Here is a 21912-nt window from a genome sequence, read left to right as displayed (position 1 = left end):
AACAGAAGTTAAACTAACAGATCTGTAATTACTCGTGTCATCCTTTGACCTCCCTTTGTGAATTGGGGATACATTCACAGGGTCCTCCCATGATGCTCTCACATGAATCCAAGGATACTCTCACATTTATGGCTAAGGGTTTGCTTACTTCCTTTGCTGCCTCCTTTAATATAACTGGATAGATCCATTCCACCCCAGGTGCTTTTCTTATGTTTAACTTCAACAATTTTTCCTCCACTTTGCTCTCAGTTATTACAAAATCCTTTAGCTCCTTGTTAGAGGTTAATAAACGTTTCACGTTCCCCTCCCTAATTAACTCCACATGTGTGAACGTAGATGCAAAATACTCATTCAGTTCATCAGCAATCTGAGAAGGATCATTAACAGTCAAACACAGAGCTGTGCCAAGGACGAGGCAAATGAGGCTCTTGCCTCAGGTTAAAAGCTGAAAGGGGCACCAAAAGAAAGATTAAATAATTGTCAATGTTTTCGAATTTATGTTTTGATTATTCCAATTTGTTTATCATTTTGCTTTTGCAAGACGAAAATCTTTGTTGTGCCACTGTACAGATACCGAGCTCTGCGTGGCAGCTTTATCTGGGGTACCATCATGGTTGTTGCCCCACTGGTTGTCATTTTTATAACCTCAATTACTTGTGTCCCAGCAGAGTTATTGTCAATGTCGTCGAGTGTAAATGCTTTACCTCTATTGAAGGTATGTGATTAACTGTGAAAAGTAAGTGTTTGGATATATTTGAAATTAATTAAAATACAATATTTAATAAATTTAAATTTGTTTTCTAGTAAAAATGGCATCAAAAAACTTAGTGGTAGCGAATGCAGGAAAAAAAAACAAAAATGCAATGAAGAAGATAATCAAAGGAAGGACAACAATTTACAGAGTTGGTTGAAGAAAGGGAAAATGGATCACAAGCAAGTGAAGACAATGAAAACCAATTAGAAATCCTGTCTCTTGAAAAGGACCGCCAGAGATAGAAATTAAATCAAATAACCAAAGAGAAAATGAGGAAGAGTTGGAAGTCCCACCTTTCGAAGAAATTTCAGGATATGTACAACGGACAGATGAAGGAGCTGACTCAAATCAATTTGCTGTTAATGCTGGCTGGCTTGACCAGAATGATGTACAGTTGAGGATCTTTTAAAGAAGAAATTCCAGAAAATTTACAAGGAACCAATGAAGAAGCCAATCTAATGAAGATTGATTATAATGACCCACCATCATGGCCAGTAATATCAGATAAGATTAGATGTATTTTGGAAGAGCATGGACCAGATCAAGGAAAGGATGCAGATTTTCGAGAATCAGTATGTAATGGCCATAAATTTTCGAAAGAGTGATTCTTTAAAAAAATGTTCCAATGGTGAAACTGTATCACGGAATTTATTGATGTATTCAAAATCTTGTAAAATGATATTTTGTTTTCCATGCATTTTGTTTGACAAAAGAATAAGCACATCAGCATCAAACATCTGTAATTCCAAAAAAGGGTTTTAAGGATTGGAAAAACCTTAACAGAATGGTCAATCATGAAAAATCAACAAATCATCGAAATGCAATTTTAGAATGGAAATGTTGATAAAAAAAATTGAAAGCTGGTGGACTCAAATATGATGTTTTGGAAAACATTATAACTGAAACAGAAAAATAGTGAACCATTTTGAGAGTCATTTTAGATGTTATAATGTTTTGTGCCAAGAATAATCTTCCACTTACAGGATCAAATAAACAAATTGCGAATGATAATGCAGGGTTATTTTTAAATTTAATTGAACTCATAAGTCATCATAATCCCAATCTAAAGCAACATATTTCTAGTCACAAAGCATATTATGTTAATTATTTGTCCAACAGAGTACAATATGAATTTATTTCACTCTTGGGTAACTATGTTTGTACTGAAATCATTTCTCAAATTAAACAGGCAAAATATTATTCTATTCTTTTTGACTGTACATCAGACATGTCCCATGGTGGAAAAGTGTGTCAAATAATAAGGTATGTGTATATTGATGACAATCACAACAGGTCCTAAGCTGGATATCATCATTCTTCTCTTTCTTGGTGATTCCTTTCTACTTTCTCTCTCTCTCTCTCTCTCTCTCTCTCTCTCTCTCTCTCTCTCTCTCTCTCTCTCTCTCTCTCTCTCTCTCAGGGTAACTCGGAATTTTTTTTTTTTTTTTGCCTGGTGCAGCATTTCCTTGCACTATATGGCTAATAATAATATCGATAGAGGAAAGTTTCACTGATTTTATTGAAACAAAAGAAAAAAACAGGAAGCAGTTTAGCCACAGAAATAAATTTCTGTGGGTAAACTTTTAAATAAATTAAAAGATGATGGAATCGATATTAACAATGCCTGTGGCCAGGGATATGACAATGGGATAAACATGTCGAGCAAATACAAGGGAGTGCAAGCAATTGTTTCCAAAAGAAATAATTTTGCAATTTATGTTCCCTGCTTGGCACATAATCTTAATTTGGCAAGCATGCATGCAGCATGCATTACCCCGATAATTACAACTTTTTTTGGAATTGTACAGGCCCTGTATAAATTTTTCTCCAGCTCAACCAGCAAGTAAAATAAATTAATGTTGGTTTTAAAAATAACTCTTAAGGGTCACACCGATATGCATTGGACATCTAGAGCAGCAGCAATCAAAGCTTACATTCTCAGATTGAAAAATTACACCAAGTTCTAAACGAGATGGCGGAAGAAACTTCTTCAGAACTTGATCAATGAGAAATTAACGATATTCTCACTAAAACTGATTATAATTTTGTATGCACTTTATCTATTTGGGATTCAATTTTAACTCAAGTAGATAAAATGAATAAAACCATTCAGTAAAAAAATATAACTGTAACTAGAGCTTCCCAATTGTTGAAAGGGCTAGTGTTATGTGTAAAAGAAATGAGAGAACACAAAGAATTTGACCAACTTACCAACTGTGTGGTACTACACTTAGGGTAGTAGAAAATGAAAAAGACATGGGAGTGATTGTGCAGTCATATATGAAGTTTTCTGAGCAATGCAGACAAGCTGCCAGAGCAGATCATGGGGTATTGCCAATGATATACAGAAATTTTCCAGGGAAAAGGAGGTGATCATCCCTTTGCAAAAGGCAATGGTCAGGCCACACCTTGAGTACCATGTACAGATATGGAGGCCTCATTTTAGGAAGGATGCAGAGTTGCTTGAGCATGTACAGAGAAAAGCAACAAGACTGGTGAGGGGAACAAAGTGGTCCCCTCACCAGTCTTGTGAGGGGACCACTTTAGTCCCTCTTACTAAACTAAATAAGGATTGAATTCTGCAAATTGCAGCAGCTGGAGACTAGGCACCTGCAAGGTGATCTGATTGAAGAGTATAAGACCTTGAATGGGTTGAGCACACTGAATTCTAATGGGATTCTTCTGCTTCCTCAGATTACAAACCTGAGGGGACAAATTCAAATTGAGGAAAGACAGTTGTAGAGTAGATGTGCTGAAATTTGCCTTTAGCCAGGGGGTGGTTAATTGCTGGAACAAACTTCCATCTATCATTGTGGAAGTTGTCTAGTTCCTACTAAATAAATTCAAGAAGGAATTAGACAAACTTTTAGAGGGAATGGTTGTGTGAAATTGTTTTTTTTTTTTTGGCTGATGCTACATAAGCTCGCTTTCTTGCATCACATGCCTCTATTATTACTACTACTACTACTACATTTTGAAGACCTTGCCGATATTGCTAAATGCAAAAATATAACAGAATTAAAAAAAAAAAAAAAAAAAAAAAACAAAGAAAAAGAGGAGCAAAAATGTTCCAATTTGACGAAGCCTGCAATGAGAGAATTGATTTATCCGCTAAAATGGCATATCAAATAGAAATAAATGAGGCTTTAGATACATTCATATGTTAGCTAACCTGGAGGTACGAAAAACTGAACGATATAGCCACAGGCTTCAATTTTCTCTCTGGTGCAAAAATTGAATCTATGACTGTCACCGAATTACAAAAAGCAGCTGCAGATCATGCATTAAATACAATGAAGATTTAAAATGCTGTAAAAAATTTCATCATAAATAGCAAGTTTGAAAAAGCATGGTACAACTATTTTGCCAAACGTAGGTTCCACCACTAGCTTGGATTTGTTGAAAATTATTCATGAATATGAACTGTTAGAATCGTTTCCCAACTTGGAAGTGGCATTAAGAATATATTTAATATTCTTAATGCCACTTAAGAATATTAAATATATTCTTAATGCCACTTCCAAGTTGGGAAACGATTCTAAACGATTTGACAGTTGCAACATGTGAAAGAGGTTTCAGCAAGCTGAAATTGATTAAAAACTATTTACGGGCAACATTAAGCCAAGAAAAATTATCTGCTATGGCCATTTTATCAATTGAGAGGACCACATGTAATCAAATAAATTTAGACAATATTATTGATGACTTTTCATCACTCAAAGCTCGCAAAATAAAATTGTAATCTGTACATATAAAAGCAGCGTGTCTGTCTGTAATATATTATTGTTAATTTAATAAAAAAATGTTGTTTATTTATAATTAAAATTATTCTAATTTGTGATATTTTTGACGAAGCATGTTTCAAATATTATAATAATATTGTTATTATTTTTTAAATGAATGACGCATAAATAAATCTGTTAGATATTTATAATAAATACTGCTTATGAGAATAAAAATCACTTTAAACAGTTTTTATTTTATTTTTTTGTCACCCTTTTATTTTTATTAAAATGCGTGCCAGAAATATTTTAAATAAGTCATATTTTTTTTAATTACAATTTTTTTTTAAAAATATTTTAGGGAAGGGTGCAATTTTTCATTCTTGCCTCTGGTACTAAAATGACGGCACAGCCCTGGTCAAACCATTTATATCGAGTGGACCAATTTGATTCATCCCATTCCTTCTAGAATTTACATAAGTAAAGTTTTTGCAGTTTTTCTTTGCATCCTTCACCAAAGATTTCTTGTAATCTGCCTTCACTTGCCTGACCTCCTTTGTGACTTGATTAGAGACTATTTTATATCTACCATATCCTCTGTGACCTGATAATTTGTATGCATCCCATGCATTTTCTTCTCTGCTAAGAGTTCCATTAGTTCATCTGACATCCATTTAAGCTTATACCTTGAAGAGTGTTTCTTAGTTGGTATGAAAAGCCTAGTAGCTACTCTGATTATTTCCTTGAACACTTCTCATTTAGAATTTTCTGATGGTAACATCATCAGTTGGACCCACTATACAGAATTTAAAAACTGGAAACACTATAGTCACCTTTATGCAAGCAAAAACTTTTCCCTTGATAGTAGTTACATCTTTAATAAATCCCAAATCAATGCTCTGTGATCACTGCAACCTAGTGGTTAATTTATCTGCAGATTCTTAATACATGAATAATCACTGCTGATAATCAGATCAGAGTATTACCTCCTCTTGTTACCTCTCTAACATGCAGCTATAGAAAACAGTCATCCAAAAAATCACCAAAAATCTTGCTAGTCTGTGAGTGACCAATCCAAAAGTTCCAATCATTAACTGGAAAGTTAAAACCCCCATTATAAGATGTTCTGATTTACTGGACCCCTCTAGTTCTCTGTATAGTTGTTTGTTGTATTCATCAGAGTATTAGGCCTATAATGCACTCTTACTTTCATTTTTGCTTTCCCAGTGCTTTCTCATCTCTAGGGAAAATCTCCGGTAAATGGTGCACCAGGCAAGGAAGAATTTTCAAAGATTTAGATCTAGCTGGCCTCCAGATGAGGTAAATGCCCGAAGGAAAATGTATCGCTCTCTAAGAAATAACTATATCCAACTAATAAGACAAAAGAAAAGAGAAACATGGAATGCTCTTGTTGGTACCTCCAGTAATGTGGATCCCTGTGGTGGTGTTGTATACTGCACAGTTACCAATAAGCTGCCAAAAGGTGATGTAGTCCCCATACTATGACAAATATGATAGAACTGCCAACATACACTTGGGATGGAACAGACAATAACATCCTTGACTCTCTGTTCCCAGATGATGACCCAACACTCACTCATGAACAAACCAATGTCTGCAGTGAGAATGAGGGTTATATATCTCTGGACATAGAAGCCCCTCCCCCTTCACAATAGTAGAACTAACAAATGCTCTTAATAAAACCAAGGAAAAGAAATACCCTGGCCACGATTTAATCAAACCAGAAATGATAAAAATTCTTGCCAAAAGTCAGTCTCAATATTTACTCCAACTATTTAATAACTGTCTATGCAAAGGTATATTTTGCACCACATGGAAACTAGCAAACCTGAGATTAATCTTAAAGAATCCAGAAAAACCTCCAAATGATCCTAAATCATACAGGCCAATAGCCTTGTTACCAGTTCTGGGAAAAGCTCATAGTATACTGCTTAGAAGCATATTATCTGGATGCAAACCTTCAATCGGGCATACTTCAAATCTCGATGTTCACCTAAGAATGCAAAGAACAAACTAATGAGTGCAGCTTAAACCACCCAGGAAACCTAAATGCTGACTATTTCAATTGATTTTGCTGGTGCTTTTAATGCCTTATGGTGGCCCAACATCCTCAGGAGAATATGCCAAGCTGATATTCCACAGAACGTGTATAATTGTATCAACGATTATCTTAACAACAGGAAAATAGCAGTGCAAACTAGATTTCAATGTATACAGAAAAATGTTACCGCAGATGCCCTCTCGGGGATTCAGTGCAGGATCTCTGTTTTTAGAACCTGGTTCTGGAGTCTGACACAGGCCAAGTGGACAAGGTCTCCTTTGCAGGTGACATTGTTTTCCTTGTGAAGGGTAATACTAGAAGAGCTCTGGAAGACCAGGCAAATCATGCCTTGAACCTTCTGCAGAACTGGGCACAAACCCATAAGCTGGTAATTTCTAGTACAAAAACTAAATCCATTCTACTAAAAGGCAAATTAAGATCATCACCTCTGATAAATATTTCAAGAAAAACAATAGCCTTAACAACAGAACTAAAATACCTTAGAGTCATCTTTGACTCCAAGCTAACATTTCACCCTCATCTAACAAATGTTAGCAAAAAAGTGAGAAGGTATACTGGCATAATTCCAGATTAAGTAGAGCTGACTGGGGGGTTAAAAAGGAAGACTTTAGCCCTCATTTATAAGACCATCTTGCTCCCAGTAATTACTTATGGGGCTGGTGTCTGTTTCCCTAGAATGTTACTAGTCAACAATAGAGCTAAACTAGGATCCATCAAGCGTGCCACCGTAGCCGAGTGGTCAGTGCACAGGTGCATAAGTACATGTGCCTTGAGTGACCTGGGTTCAAGCCCATGACTGCTGAATATGGTGCTGTTTCTTGTATTCTCTCTACCTTGTGAACTCCTCTGACCATGTGATCGTCTCCGGAGTATAAACAGAAAATTTATTATTTTATTTTTTTACTTAAAATTACTAGAAAAATTACTAAACCAGGTCCAAATTTATAGGGCATGCTGCATGGTCAGCACCTCTGCCCTGCAGGTGCACTGCCATTAGATTTGGATATAACTCGAAGAGGACTCAACTATAGGCTTAGAAGGCAAATTTCTACTGACATCATAGGGATTAACACAGACCTAACCACTGATCCTAAACAGGAAAAGAAAAGGATACTGACCTGTCTATACCAGCAATGGCAAGATAGATAGAACTAGTCAGATAAAGGGGACATCACTAGGAGGTTCCTGCCACAGATAACCCTAGTCTCCCCAAACCTCCATCCTGGTTTGCACTAGGCTTATTCACTACATTTTTGCTAACAGGGCATGTCTCCTTGAAAGTAAAACTATGTCAACTTGCCCTCACACACGACCAAAAATGTACCTGTAGTGCTGATGAGGATTGCACCCATGTCTTATATGACTACCCCAATTACCATCCCCACAGATGTATACTCATGACAAAAATAGGACAAATAAGCCGTGGAGATGAACAACTTCTCATCTCTGATGACATGCATTACGTGTCACTCTCTGAATTTGCTCAAAAAGCTTTCATGTGGTGATAAACTAAACTGTGACACCTACCTCTACCTTGAAAAGTTCCTCTCCCTGACTGTGACAACTACCGATAATAATTGGCCAGCTAGAATATGTTTCCCATCCATTGCAAGTACGAAAGGAAATGTTTTTGATGGATTGTATGTTAAGAGTGAGTGAATGTATGTAATAGTGTAATTAGTGTTGATATTTGTAACTTGCTGGGTGGGAAATGAGTCCACTTAACCTGGAGAAGGGAAAAAAAAAAAAAAAAAAAAAAAAAAATCTATAAAATGTGCGTGCGTGCGTGCTACATCTATTCAGGGTACTGTTATAAAAGGGATCGCTATGTGTGAATGATTAGTGAAGGAAAATGTCCAATAGATGTTAATTGTCTTACCCTGAATGTGTGTGTGTGTGTGTGTGTGTGTGTGTGTGTGTGTGTGTGTGTGTGTGTGTGTGTGTGTGTGTGTGTGTGTGTACTTATATTTGAATAATGCTTGAAATAATTGAAAACTGAATCTTACATAAAGGGGGGGGGTAAAGCATACATCAGAGGCAGCAAAAAAGCATTTTCCTCTACATGACACTTGAGATATAAATTGAAGTGAGAATAGCGATTAAAATAAAAAATAAAATAAATAAAAATGCCAGCAGCATGGCAAGACAGAAGAGCCAAAATTGTGAAATTATACATAACGATCAAACCAAAACAGGGAGGGAAGAGAATAAAATTATTGTAGCAGAAACTCTCAAAGATAATTTGGAAGTCTAAATACAAAGATAATAAAATATAATCAATTAAATTTTGAATAGCCAATTAAATGAAATTTAACGGTGCCCCCTCTGACGAGTGCCAGGTCCAAATTTATGTGAAATATCACGAGCAGAGATTTGAACAACTACAATAAAATAAAATATAACAAAAACAAAAATAGACTGACCATTATGCCCCATCTCAACAGAGGACCACAAGGCCAATAATGGTCAGGGAATCACTGCATTTCGATCGAAATGCAGCCATTCCCTGACCATTATTGGCCTTGTGGTCCCTGTTGAGATGGGGCATAATGGTCAGTCTATTTTTGTTATATTTTATTTTATTGTAGTTGTTCACATCTCTGCTCGTGATTTTTCACATAAATTTGGACCTGGTGCCTGTCAGAGGGGGGCGCCGTTAAATTTAATTTAATTGGCTATTCAAAATTTAATTGATTATATTTTATTATCTTTGTATTTAGACTTCCAAATTATCTTCGAGAGTTTCTGCTACAATAATTTTATTCTCTTCCCTCCCTGTTGGTTTGATCGTTATGTATAATTTCACAATTTTCGCTCTTCTGTCTTGCCATGCTGCTGGCATTTTTATTTATTTTATTTTTATCACTATTCTCACTTAAATTTATATATATATATATATATATATATATATATATATACTTAAACCAGAATAAATAGTAACCTTAGCACTATTACTAAAAAGTTACTTGCCATACAAAAAAAGTTAAAACTGAATAACCACAACACCAACTTCCCTTATTTATATGGTATACCTAAGTTTCACAAATCGCCTATAAGTTTCAGATTTATAACATCATGTAGGAATAGCTATGCTAAAGTCCCACATAAAAAGGTGGTTGACCTGCTAAGCATCATTTTTAATAAATTGGACTTTACTAGAATTATTAATAACAATAGCCCAATTTTAGCATACTTGAAAGGCAATAAACATAACATCAAATATATTAGCACTTTTGATTTTAAAAACTTATTTACTAGCATTCCACATGATAGTTTAAATTTAGTTTTAAAAAAATATTACAGATTATAGTAACATCTTACCTTACCAACCTAATTACTGGGATAATTTATTAAATCTTTGCATTTTTAACAGTTACATCTATAACGGTAGTAACGTTTTCATACAGCATACAGGCATTGCCGTGGGGGCGTGTAGCTCTTGCCTAATTGCTAACCTGTATTTACACCATTTTGAAAATAATTTCAGTAAAGATATTATCATGTATAGATATATTGACGACCTAATTGTGTTTAATTATCCTAACTTTCATGCAGAAGCTACAAAATATTACCCACAGGAATTGGTTCTAGAGGTTACTAACATGAATCGTACTAATAAAGCTACCTACCTGGACATAGACATACATATAAATAATAATTATTTATATACTAAGGTATATGACAAACGCAGTGATTTTGAGTCCAAATCTATAGACCTAACTAGTTGGTTTACCAATATCTCTATACGTATCCATAAAAACATTATAGTTTCACAATGTATCAGAAGGATAAAAATATGCAACAATACAAGTGATATTATCAACCTCAAACATAAATTAATAGGTAACGGATTCCTGCATAATTTTATTATGAAGAATATGTATACAGCCATGTCTATAGCCCTTAAAAAATACCACCATAACATAAACCTATTGGAAACCATATCAGTTGTTAGGCAGCTTTAACACTGGTTTATTTTTGGATAAATATATATTGTAATCTTTGGTTTTTGGATTTATAACTATTGGAAACTTGTAATTTGGTTTATTACATCGGTATCTGTTACGAGTAACGGTTTCTACATAGCCTATGTATATACATGTACATAGTAGGTACTGCTGTAGTAACACAGCATATATAGCTTACACTCATTGAAAAAGTCGTACCTATATGTGTTGCTACAGTATTTTTGTTGCTGCTTGACACATCTGAGGTGGCGCTGTCTACATATGTGTATATATGACATGTGCTTTGACTTACGGTCCTTCTTGTCTGCGCTTCAACAGGGTAAGGTAACGTATATTTTATGCTGTATTACCTTAGTGTTTTCACCATGGGTATATCCTACTCCCTATGACCTTAACATTTTCACTATGAATATTGCCTATTTGGCGTTTAGGAATTTATATTAGGAATTAGCCATTCCAGTATTCCACTTTTCGATATATTTCCATTATATATTACCATTTTTTATCGGCTCTTCTTTGCTGATATTATCTTACTATACCAGGATCCCTTTCTTATAGGGTCGGGAAGTTACGCTCCCAGTACAATCGTATAAACACTTTTCCTTCACTTTTTACTATCTTATTCTTATTTTTCATACCTCATGAACTATTAGAGCAATTCGAGGGGGGGGGATTGAGGTACTATACTTTAACTAGCCTTCTCTCCGTTCTCCTTTTGTTAGTTAATTTAGCTTATTATGTTTAGCAGTTTATTTGGTTCTCAGCATTGCTTATTTATTATTTTGTTACAGTTATCGGTTGGGTAAATGTCATCCAGCCTGTCTTCTGCAAAATTACTATTAATAAGCTACTTAATTTCTATTTTATTATATTATTTTATTTAATACCTAACTTATATAAACATTTCGACATCTTTCGGTCTTAGTTATACAGGCAGATGACAACAGAAATTGATGGCTCTGCCAGCCGTGGGTTATGTATTTTGTAAGGGTTTAGCCCTCGACAAAGTCCCATGCAAAGTATCTTTTCCCATGGTTGGCTAATTATGTATATTTTTTATTGAATTTAATATTTATATTTAACCATTGTTGCCTAGGGTCCGGTTTGTTCTTGGATTGCTTCGGGTATTTTAAACTACAGGACAGTTTCTACATTTCTACATTTTTACAATTTAACATTACTTCATTCCTGCATATATTTAACGACGGATGTAATTTTCTATCTCAGAAGGCATTAATCTGATTGGTTAATATAATCTTATAATATCCCAGTTCTACGCTTTAGTAATTTGATTCTATATATATACATATATACAAAGGGTACTAGGAAAGTTTTGCAATACAGCTTTGTTTATTTAATTTTTTCAAAGTAATTTCCTCTACATTCAATACACCTCTCCATCCTCCGAAACCAATCTTTAAACCAGTTCTGCCAAGTTTCACTAGGGAGTAAAGCACACTCGTTGTCCCAAGCCCGTAGAAGGTCCTCATCACTGGAAAACCGCCTCCCTTTTAGCTTCATTTTCACATGTGGGAACAGTGCAAAGTCGCAGGGAGCAAGGTCTGGACTGTAGGGAGGGTGCTCGAGAAGTTTCAGTCCTGTCGTGGTCAAATATTCGGTGCAGGCTTTGGCGCGGTGAGCTGGAGCATTATCGTGATGGAGGTACCAGGTGTCCATTCTTGACTTTGGCCGCAGGTTCTTCATAGATCCAATGACTTTAGGCAGGCATTGTTCAGTATACCACTTAGCTGTGACTGTCTTCTGCGTGTCCAAAACGACACGTTCCACAATTCCACTCGATTTGAAAAATACAGCTATCATTTTCTTCTTTACAGATTGGGATTTTCTGACAATTACGGGTGTGTCGTTATCATCAAAGACCCAAACTTTGTTTTGAGCCTTGGTCGGCAGATCGTAATAGTACAGCCAAGTCTCGTCACCTGTCACGATGTTGTTCACATACCGAGATTGTCCCTTATCAAACTTTTTTAACATCTTCCGGCACCAAGTCACACGTCGTGTCATCTGCTCTTCAGTCAGTTGATGCGGCACCCAGAGAGAACAAAGTTTCTTCACGTGCAAATGATCTTGCAGAATCGAACGAATTGCTGGTGCATTTAGGCCCAAAGTATCCTCTATCTGTTGGTAGGTCACTCGCCTGTTTTCGTCACGCATTTTCCTCACAGCAGTAACGTTTTCCTCCGTAACTGACGTTCGTGGCCTTCCCGGCCTCTCAGAATCCTCCAGAGTGAAATTTCCCCTTTGGAATTCTCTATACCACCTGAATATCGTTGTACGATGTGGACAGTCATCATCTAGTGCAAGAGTCATTTCTTCTAAGCACTGGTCTATGGTTAAACCACGCACGAAATTATACCGCAAAATTGTCCTTATCTCATTTCGTGACCACGATGCCATCGCAAGCACTTTACACTCTCACTACTAATGAATAACTGAGCCCATCGACTTGGCGCGGCGGCTACTATGCAAGTATGAACATGTCTCAACATGCAGCAACAAGCACCTTCCTGTGATTCATTGTTGCGTCATATTGCAAAACTTTCCTAGTACCCTTTGTGTATATATATATATATATATATATATATATATATATATACACACACACACACACACACACACACACACATATGCAGGGTTTCTCAAAAATATTGGTACAAACGTTTAGGGGAGGTAGGTTCACATCTAAAGGAATGTGAATCGCATAGGAACCCATAACCGGAAACGTCACGGGAAAGTAGTAGCAGAGGCACAAGAAGCAGAAATGACACAAGACAGTAATTAGTGGCAAACATTTATTTGACATAATATTAACAATGGAGTACAAGATGGATGCATTTCTTGATGTTACAACAGATGCTTGTTGGTGTCACGCACGCGATGCACGCGTGGCACCAACGCAGCATGGATTGGCGGACATGGTCGAACACATCTGGTGTTTCTTTGACAGTAGCAGCAGCGTAGATGAGTCTTGCCACGAGATCCATTTCCGTCTCCAGAGGCGATTCAAACACGATAGATTTGAGGGCCCCCCCCACAGAAAGAAATCAAGGCTCGATAAATCAGGTGAGCGTGGGGGCCAGCCAACGGGTCCACCATGGCCAATCCATCGACGCCCAAAATGCCTGTTCAAATGGTCACGAACACATCTTCCATAATGGGCAGGCACCCCGTCATGTTGAAACAATGTTGCGTCTCACATTTGCTGAAACATCATCAAGTAACCCTGGTAGAACGTGTTCAAGAAAGATCCGCTATTTAGCTGTTGTTGTTATTTGGTTTTTAGGAGCATTAGCAACTAAGGCCATATTGCTCCGGGATATGCGGTGGTCATTCCCTGACCTTTCCGCACCCTCCGTATTTGGTGGTGACGGGCTCGAACCCCGGTCTAATCAAGAAACGTGTGCTACGCACTGCTGCTCCTTCCCACCTGGCTGTGGAGGTGCCTCCGCTATTTAGCGGAGTTCATGCGGGATGGTAACAGGTATGGGCCGACTAAGCAGTCACTGACCATACCTGCCCACACATTTATTGCGAAGTGATGTTGTGCTGCATGGGGACACCCACCGTGTGGGTTGTTATGAGCCCACACATGAGCATTGTGCTGATTGAATAAGGTTTCCCCGAGTGAAATAAGCCTCATCCGTGACCAAAACATAGTCTGAAAAATTCAAGTCTTGAACACTTTCTTGGAGAAACCACTGCACAAAAGCCACACGTTGTTGTTATTTGGTTTTTAGGAGCATTAGCAGCTAAGGCCATATGCTCCGGGATATGTGGTGGTCATTCCCTGACCTTTCCACATCCTCTGTATTTGGTGGTGACGGGCTCGAACCCCGGTCTAATCAAGAAGCGTGTGCTATGCACTACTGCTCCTTCCCACCTGGCTACGGAGGCATCAAAGCCACACGTGCAGGATGATCTTGGGGGAGTAGTAACTGAATCCTTTAGAGATGAAAGGGGTGTAGGGAATCGTTGTGCCAGACACGCTGTACACTGCAACGAGACACTCCTAAGGCAGAGGCAATGGCACGTGTGCTGGTAGTAGGATTATTCTGATCGGCATTCAACACATTTTCTTCCATGGTGGGAGTTTGCGTCGAACGTGGTCTGCCCGCACTACTCCTGTTACCTCTAAGTGACCCATAATCGCACAAATTTTGATACACACGTGCAAACAAACTGTGGTCCGGTACATGTCTGTCTGGGAAGCGTTCTCCATAAATTCGTTGAGTGGCTCGTCCATTGTCCTCTGCTAATCCATACACTAGGTGCATGTCTGCCAGCTCACAGTTCATATATCGATTCATGCTCTTCGTGCAGTGACTACTGCTTGAATGAGTAAACCAGAAATTTTCCCTCTCGTGAAGTGATGAACAGTGCTGTGTACCGACTTACAGTGACATTTCCGGTTATTGGTTCCTATGTAATTCACATTCCTTTACATGTTACCTACCTCCCCTAAAAGTTTGTACCAATATTTTTGAGACACCCTGTATATATATATATATATATATATATATATATATATATATATATATATATATATATAAGTTTCTTTCCAGGTTAAGATGTACAAATGTGAGTGCAAGTAAGTAAAGTCACCTGTGTAAACTATGCAGTGGCTGAGTGAATGACGTGATGAGTCAAAAAAAATAAATAAATAAAAGTGTGGGTGTCTTTTGACTGTTTATTTAAGTGGTACCTGTGTCTTGTCTCTTAGTGTACGAAGATGCATGAAAGGAGGCACACAAGAGTGATTGTTATCTGTTGTTACTGACTAGTTTGCTCCTATATGAGTAATAATAGGGGGAAAAAAAAAGTCTGTATATCTGTAAGAATGGACGGTGTGCCTTAGGTCTGAACATATGAAGAGTATGTGTAGTGCTCTGGCAGACTACTTGGACTGCAGTGGGGGTAACCCATAGGGAACCACTCCTGCCTTACTGACACCACGCATCCTCTCTTTTGAGGCATGGCATGGGAACTGCTGACACTGGCTACAGCTAGTCCGTCTGTGTAGGATTTCATGCCAAGCTGCACTGTGTATCCCCAGAGTGGACTCCCTCCACATAGGGCACTTCGATCCTATGACAGTCTTTCCCCACACTCCTATCTCCCGTTCCCCACCTCCCATCCCAACATTTCACCAGGTGGATCTTGCCACCACAATCCGTTTACTTTTCCTTAATTAAGCCTCTCCCCACTTTTGTGTGAGGATGGGCAATTCCCACAGGGGTGCCCCTCTATCCCTTTAACTTCCTATTTCCAGGTAGACAGCCTTCCTATTGTCCTTAATCTTCTTCATCTGTTCCCTCGCTCTTCACTGTCATCCTCTTTCCCATTTTTCTTTTCGGGTGGTTTTTTTTTTTTTTTTTCTTCTTTTTCTTTCCTAAGAGACCTCACTGGCAAACTTCGGTGCAGTCCAGAGTTCACCCACACCAGGGACCTTTCTATCTGTGCTACACCCAGCTGCTTCCCCGAGGCAAGGACAGGCAACATGGGTCCCCAGCTAAATCCCTGAGGTATAACAAGTCAACACTACACTACAAAAACTAACACTAAAGCTTACACTATCTCTGGCATTTACTGAGTTTGTAGCATTACATCATATAATAAGCAGTTTTTAGGGAAAACCCCTGGTGTCGCTTGACAATATATACAATATCCTTTCTGTATACATAGCACTTCCCACATTGAAATTCTGTATCCCTTATATCTGAGTGACACAACATCTCTGAAATCCCAACACTGTCAGCATTTTGTCTTGATCGGCACTTCAAATTCATCAAATTTATTTAAAATACTCCTAGAATTGATGTACATGCAAGTATACATGCATTTGTTTTTACTCTTAGTTACCCTAACACAGCCCATGTATTTACTTATTTCATGATGACTTCAGCAGTTCTTGAAATTCCCAGCACCTTGCTTCCCAGGCTGCTGCTCATTCCAATAGAAGCAGTGCAAGAATCACTTTCACCTCTGCCTGCAGCTATTGATAATCTATTAGTCTGTGTATCCCCCTAAGCTAGCAGTTTTCCAACCCACATCACACTGTCTCGACAGCATCAGCAAATATTCTTGCACCCTTTCTATTTAAGTGTATCCCATCCCTGCAGAAACAATTCTGTTAACAAGCACAGACCACACTGAGAAAACCTCTACCTCATAAGCCTTGTACAATCTCTCCAGGGGCCAAACTGATTGACAAAGAGCTCTCATATTTTCCCTTCTATTGTGTCTGGGCAGAATTTCAGGTACATACAAATTTAATCCTAACTCTGACTTTTTTAAAACATTGCCCTGTATGTGTTAAGTAAGTCTGCAGATCTCCTAGTCTTAATGTCATTAGTGCCAATGTATACAACAATATCACCTTTTGTGCCTTAAAGATTATATCTGCTCTACGTCTTCAGCTTTTTCTCTAGCAGACATACTCTGGTCCTATTCCACCTATCCTTTTTGCACAATACATTTCCTGTTTCCTGACAATAGAGTCACAATCAACAAATGCTCCTGTGGGACCAGTGCACTGTACCTTGGGGGTTGCCTGATGATCAAGTGCAAGCTCTGGCATTGATGTGGATAGCTGAGAGCTTGATAGGACCCCCAATTTAATTCCTTCAAGAGCATTCACTTGTTCTTTACGTTGTCATAAATGCCCATAAAACACTGAGTTGACACCTAATATCCATTCAGTCCTTACATTAAGCATGCACAAAGACATCTCCCCTTGGCAATATCATGTCCTATCCTTGATAATTCTGGAAACATCAAATAAACTATACAACTCATAAGGCCGTGATTCAGAGGACAACTGCGCCTCCTCAGTTTTTCTGAGAGCCACAGCACTCCCACTAGCTTGAGCCCTGTTCTTTGCTGTTCTGGTCTGACCAATGATTTTTGTTCAAATTCAGGTATAATTAAAAATACTTCACTAAAAAATATATCTAATGCAGTAATAACAGTATGTACCAGTTATGTTATGAAGTTTATGTTACTAATTGTATATAATTAAAATCCAAATTATAACTGTTCTTATCAATATACCAGTTATGCAACAATAATACTACCATGCTACCACGTTTGCATTATATGTATTAGGCTATACCGATTACGCTTGAAAGTTAAGTTAATTTTAATATATAACAAAATTATCCAACTAATACCAGCATAAGTGATTCGACTTTAGAACTACTATTTACCACAATTAAAAAATTTGAATTCCTCTACCACTCACTCAAAAACTAAAACAATGGTGGCAAGATTCAAATGATGCAAAGTTTCTAAGTATTTTAAGTAGTAACCTACAAAATCTCTTAACTAAAATAAAAAATAAAATAATGGGTGTGACTAGGATTATAAAGCTATTTATAGAGTATGATTTAATGTGACAATTATGTCAATAAAATGGCAACATTCTTAAGAAATTTATCATTTCTTGAAGCTGAAAATTCCCCCACTAGTGCTTGTGGAATTAAACTTCATAACTGGGTTGTCACTGAATGTGTCACTGGGATACCCACCTGCCTAGATTCGAGACCAACAAGCTTCGAAACAGCACCATCTGGGTGGTGCTATTAACCAAGGATAAATAACAAATATTAATCTTTTCTACTGAAGAAGCATTGCTTATTTGAGGTGGTGCAACAGCAGGCCAATTGTTGTGATGGCATTCTTATGAGATATAACAAAAATGATGAGATTCACTTATTCAGTCATTTACTATGAACTAAAATGATACTTTGCACTGACTTGTTCATCTTGTTAATAGTAATTAACAATTCTGTGTAAATAATATTTTAGGTTTTACATAATAAATTGCTAGTATATTCCTCAACTTAGTGTTTTGATATGCTTTTGTTACTTACACTGCATCTTTATATTAACATTTTGTAATATCTCACTGGCAATGTTGTTGATTAAGAAGACCAACTATTATTGTATTCTCAAATGGTTTCAATAAATAATTTTATTATAATTTAACAAGGAATATAAAACAGTGCCTGGAGGTACAGCTATCACAGTCAGATAAAAGAAATCTGTAATTCATTATCTACTGAAAGCATTTCAACACAATGATCTGCTGACAATCATCATCCTGGCTTCAAATACCCAAACCACTAGGTACCATCCATCAGATGGAATCATCATCATAAGTTTCCTGGCGTCTCTGTAGCCAGGTGGGAAGAAGCAGCAGTGCATAGCACACACTTCTTGATTAGACCGGGGTTCGAGCCCGTCACCACCAAATACGGAGGATGCGGAAAGGTCAGGGAATGACCACCGCATATCCCGGAGCAATATGGCCTCAGTTGCTAATGCTCCTAAAAAAATAAACCAAATAACCAAACCAAAAATAAGTTTCCTTGATAATGTACCATATTTCCATAACTTCACTAGAAACACACAAAATTTGAATGTTTGCTCGTTGCTCAAAATTTAACATCTTTTCAACATGGGAATGGAACACAACTGTATAAAATAAAATGCAGTCGCACTTTATCTTTAACTGGCCTGTGCTCACTGATAAGAGTCCCTTTCATTAACTGCATAGATTGCTCATGTCTGGAAGTACCACGACATCTCTACAGGCATGTGTGTGTGGTAGTAATAGCAGACATTTGCTCAGAAACGTTCTGACTAATTGTAATATGCAAAACAGTTTATTGCATAGTCAATAAAAAAAAAATAAAAAAAATCACCAAAAAAAAGCACATTTGAAAACATACAATGAACAGTTTTACTACTACAATATCCTACACAACTGTTTCAAAACCACCATTACAAAGAATTTTATTATATGAAATTCTTTATAACAGCTTAAAAAGTTTTAAAAATTATAAAAAAACATAAAATTACAAAAATGTCCAAAATAAATAAATAGACAATTTCTGAATATGTTATAAAATCACTCTCTCTCTCTCTCTCTCTCTCTCTCTCTCTCTCTCTCTCTCTCTCTCTCTCTCTCTCTGACAGAGAGAGATATTCTCTGCTTAAAACAAGAAAGAAGAATATAAATCTAAACTCACCATTTTCTTGTCAGTAAATCACTGAGCTGCTGACTAATATCCATGAAAAATTCATCTTGAATATACCGAAATCTATAAAAAATGAAATGGGTTACACATAATGATCTGCTGTGCAAAAAATAGCAATGGAAATGTCTTTTGGCTGCATAAAATTTTTAAATCTTGATGTGGCAATATAACTACTTAAAGGATAGAGTGGCTAAGCAGTATCAAATCTTAACCTATCGAAAACTTATCATAAAAAATTGTATCAGAGATGTCAAAGAAGATGCCTTCAATAAGAATCAGTTAACACATTTGCTGCTACATATTTGAGAGGCTGTTCAATGTGCTGTAATTTTTGGAATGTTGGGAAGTAATAACATCTCAAAATCCTCCACATTCACAAATGATGGTTGAAAAGTAAAAGTCCAGAATTCATAGCTAAACACAAAAACTTACTTCTGGACCGAGCACTGTAAATCAGAACAAAACTCAAAATTTTATTAAAAGTTTATTTCTATGTACATAAACTAACCTCAACACAAGCAAAAAACAAATAAAAATGTGTTCCAAGTTATAAACAAAAATGAATCACTGATGCTAACGGCCCAGGGTTCAGGCAGTGTGCTGACAGAATCGAGCAGTTCATTTCATGTGGTTTCACTTTAACACCACTTGTATACTGAATAAACTTTATCTAGTATACTGACTAATCTTTATCTAGTTTACTGAGTATACTTTATCTAAAAATTGGTTTTCCAATAAATGTGCTAAGGCTGTTTAAGAGAAGAATGTTGCATATCGTAATTGGCTTGTTTCTAATTCTTCAGTTTCATTTTCTGCCTACACCAAAGCTCGCAACAATTGTAAAGCAGTTATTAATCAGTCCAAACTAGAGTTTGAACAGGCTAAGAGTAGAAAACTTGCTTCTTGCCCTAATGGTAGCCGAGCATGCTGGTCTCTTGCCAAAGCTACTGGCCGCAACTTTTGCCCATCTTTGCTCCCACCTCTGTCCAAACCAGATGGTTCTGTTCTCACTTCAGCCCAGGATAAAGCTGACCTGCTAGCATCCCATTTTTCTTCCAACTCATGTATTAATGATCTTGGTAAAACACCTCCCACCATTCCCAACACACTCCATTCAATGCTTCCTGTGGTCAGAAGGGGATGTTAGGATTTTGATGAATCTTGATGCTAAGAAAGCACCAGGTCCCGATGGTATTTCTCCACTTGTTCTCAAAACCTGTGCTCCTGAACTTACTCCTATTCTTTGCCACCTTTTTTTCACTTTCTTATTCCAAAGGCATTTTTCCTTCTGCTTGGAAATTTGCTCATATCCAGCCAGTTCCTAAAAAGGGTGACAAATCCCTCCCATCCAATTACTTCTACTCTTTCTAAAGTAATGGAGAAATCAATTAACCGCAAACTCTTAAACTACCTAGAAACCTTCCATCTGATCAACGATTGCTAGTATGGATTCCGTCAGTGTCGATCCACTAGTGATATTCTGGCTTGTTACCCATTTATGGACTAATTCAATGGAAAGGTTCGGTGAAACACAAGTAATTGCTCTTGACATCTCAAAGGCTTTCGATCGTGTTTGGCATAAAGGTCTTCTAAACAAGCTTCCATCTTATGGTTTGCCAACTGTTTTTAATAATTGGTTATCCAGTTTTCTCTCTGATCGCTCACTGAGGGTGATGGTAGATGGCTCTCTGTCTTCTAACTTCTCCACTAATGCCGGTGTCCCCCAAGGTTCAGTTCTTTCCCCCACTCTTTTCCTCTTATATATTAATGATTGACTGGAAATCCTATCCATAGTTTTGCCGATGATAGCATATTGCATTCCACTTTCCATTTTGAGAAACATTGTCCTGCTCAATCAGCTCCAACTTCTTGAAAATCTGCTATCAATTCCTTAAATGCCGATCTTCAGGTAATTCTCCAGTGGGGCAAAGACAACTTAGTTGATTTCAACCCTTCTAAAACTCAGTCTTGTCTTGTATCTCGCAAAAAGGATTCTTCTGCTCCTATGCTTATCTTTAGTGACACCCGATTTCTAGGCAAAATGATATATCTCTTTTGGGGATTACCCTGACTTCTAATCTCTCTTGGCACAATCACATTACAAATATTGCTTCCTCTGCATCTAAAAAACTTGGTTTTCTCTTTCGCTCTCGGCGTTATTTTTCTTCCAAACAGCTGCTCACTCTGTATAAATCGCAAATCCGCCCTGCCATGGAATATTGTGCCCACATCTGGGGTGGTGCCCCCAAAACCTCTCTCAGGCTTCTTGATTCCATTCAGAAGAGGATAGTTAGGTTAATTAATGATTCATCTCTAACAGAGT

The 21912-nt window shown here is 37.3% G+C and overlaps 1 protein-coding gene across 1 annotated transcript in view; it reads right to left on the bottom strand.

The window, feature by feature from the left end:
* The window catches only part of Sec6 (Exocyst complex component Sec6), a 347920-nt gene that overhangs the window by 54705 nt on the left and 271303 nt on the right, over positions 1 to 21912 (bottom strand). Inside the window, exon 17 of the mRNA XM_090388448.1 lies at positions 19581 to 19652. Within this exon, the coding sequence (XP_090244574.1) occupies positions 19581 to 19652 (72 nt within the window). The remainder of the gene's footprint in view (positions 1 to 19580; positions 19653 to 21912) is intronic.

Source organism: Mastigoproctus giganteus, chromosome 14, assembly GCF_048544385.1.
Source record: "Mastigoproctus giganteus isolate SK-2022 chromosome 14, ASM4854438v1, whole genome shotgun sequence".
NCBI lineage: Eukaryota > Metazoa > Arthropoda > Arachnida > Uropygi > Thelyphonidae > Mastigoproctus > Mastigoproctus giganteus.
Note: the sequence above shows the minus strand (reverse complement) of the source record. Positions and strands in the feature narration are given on the sequence as shown.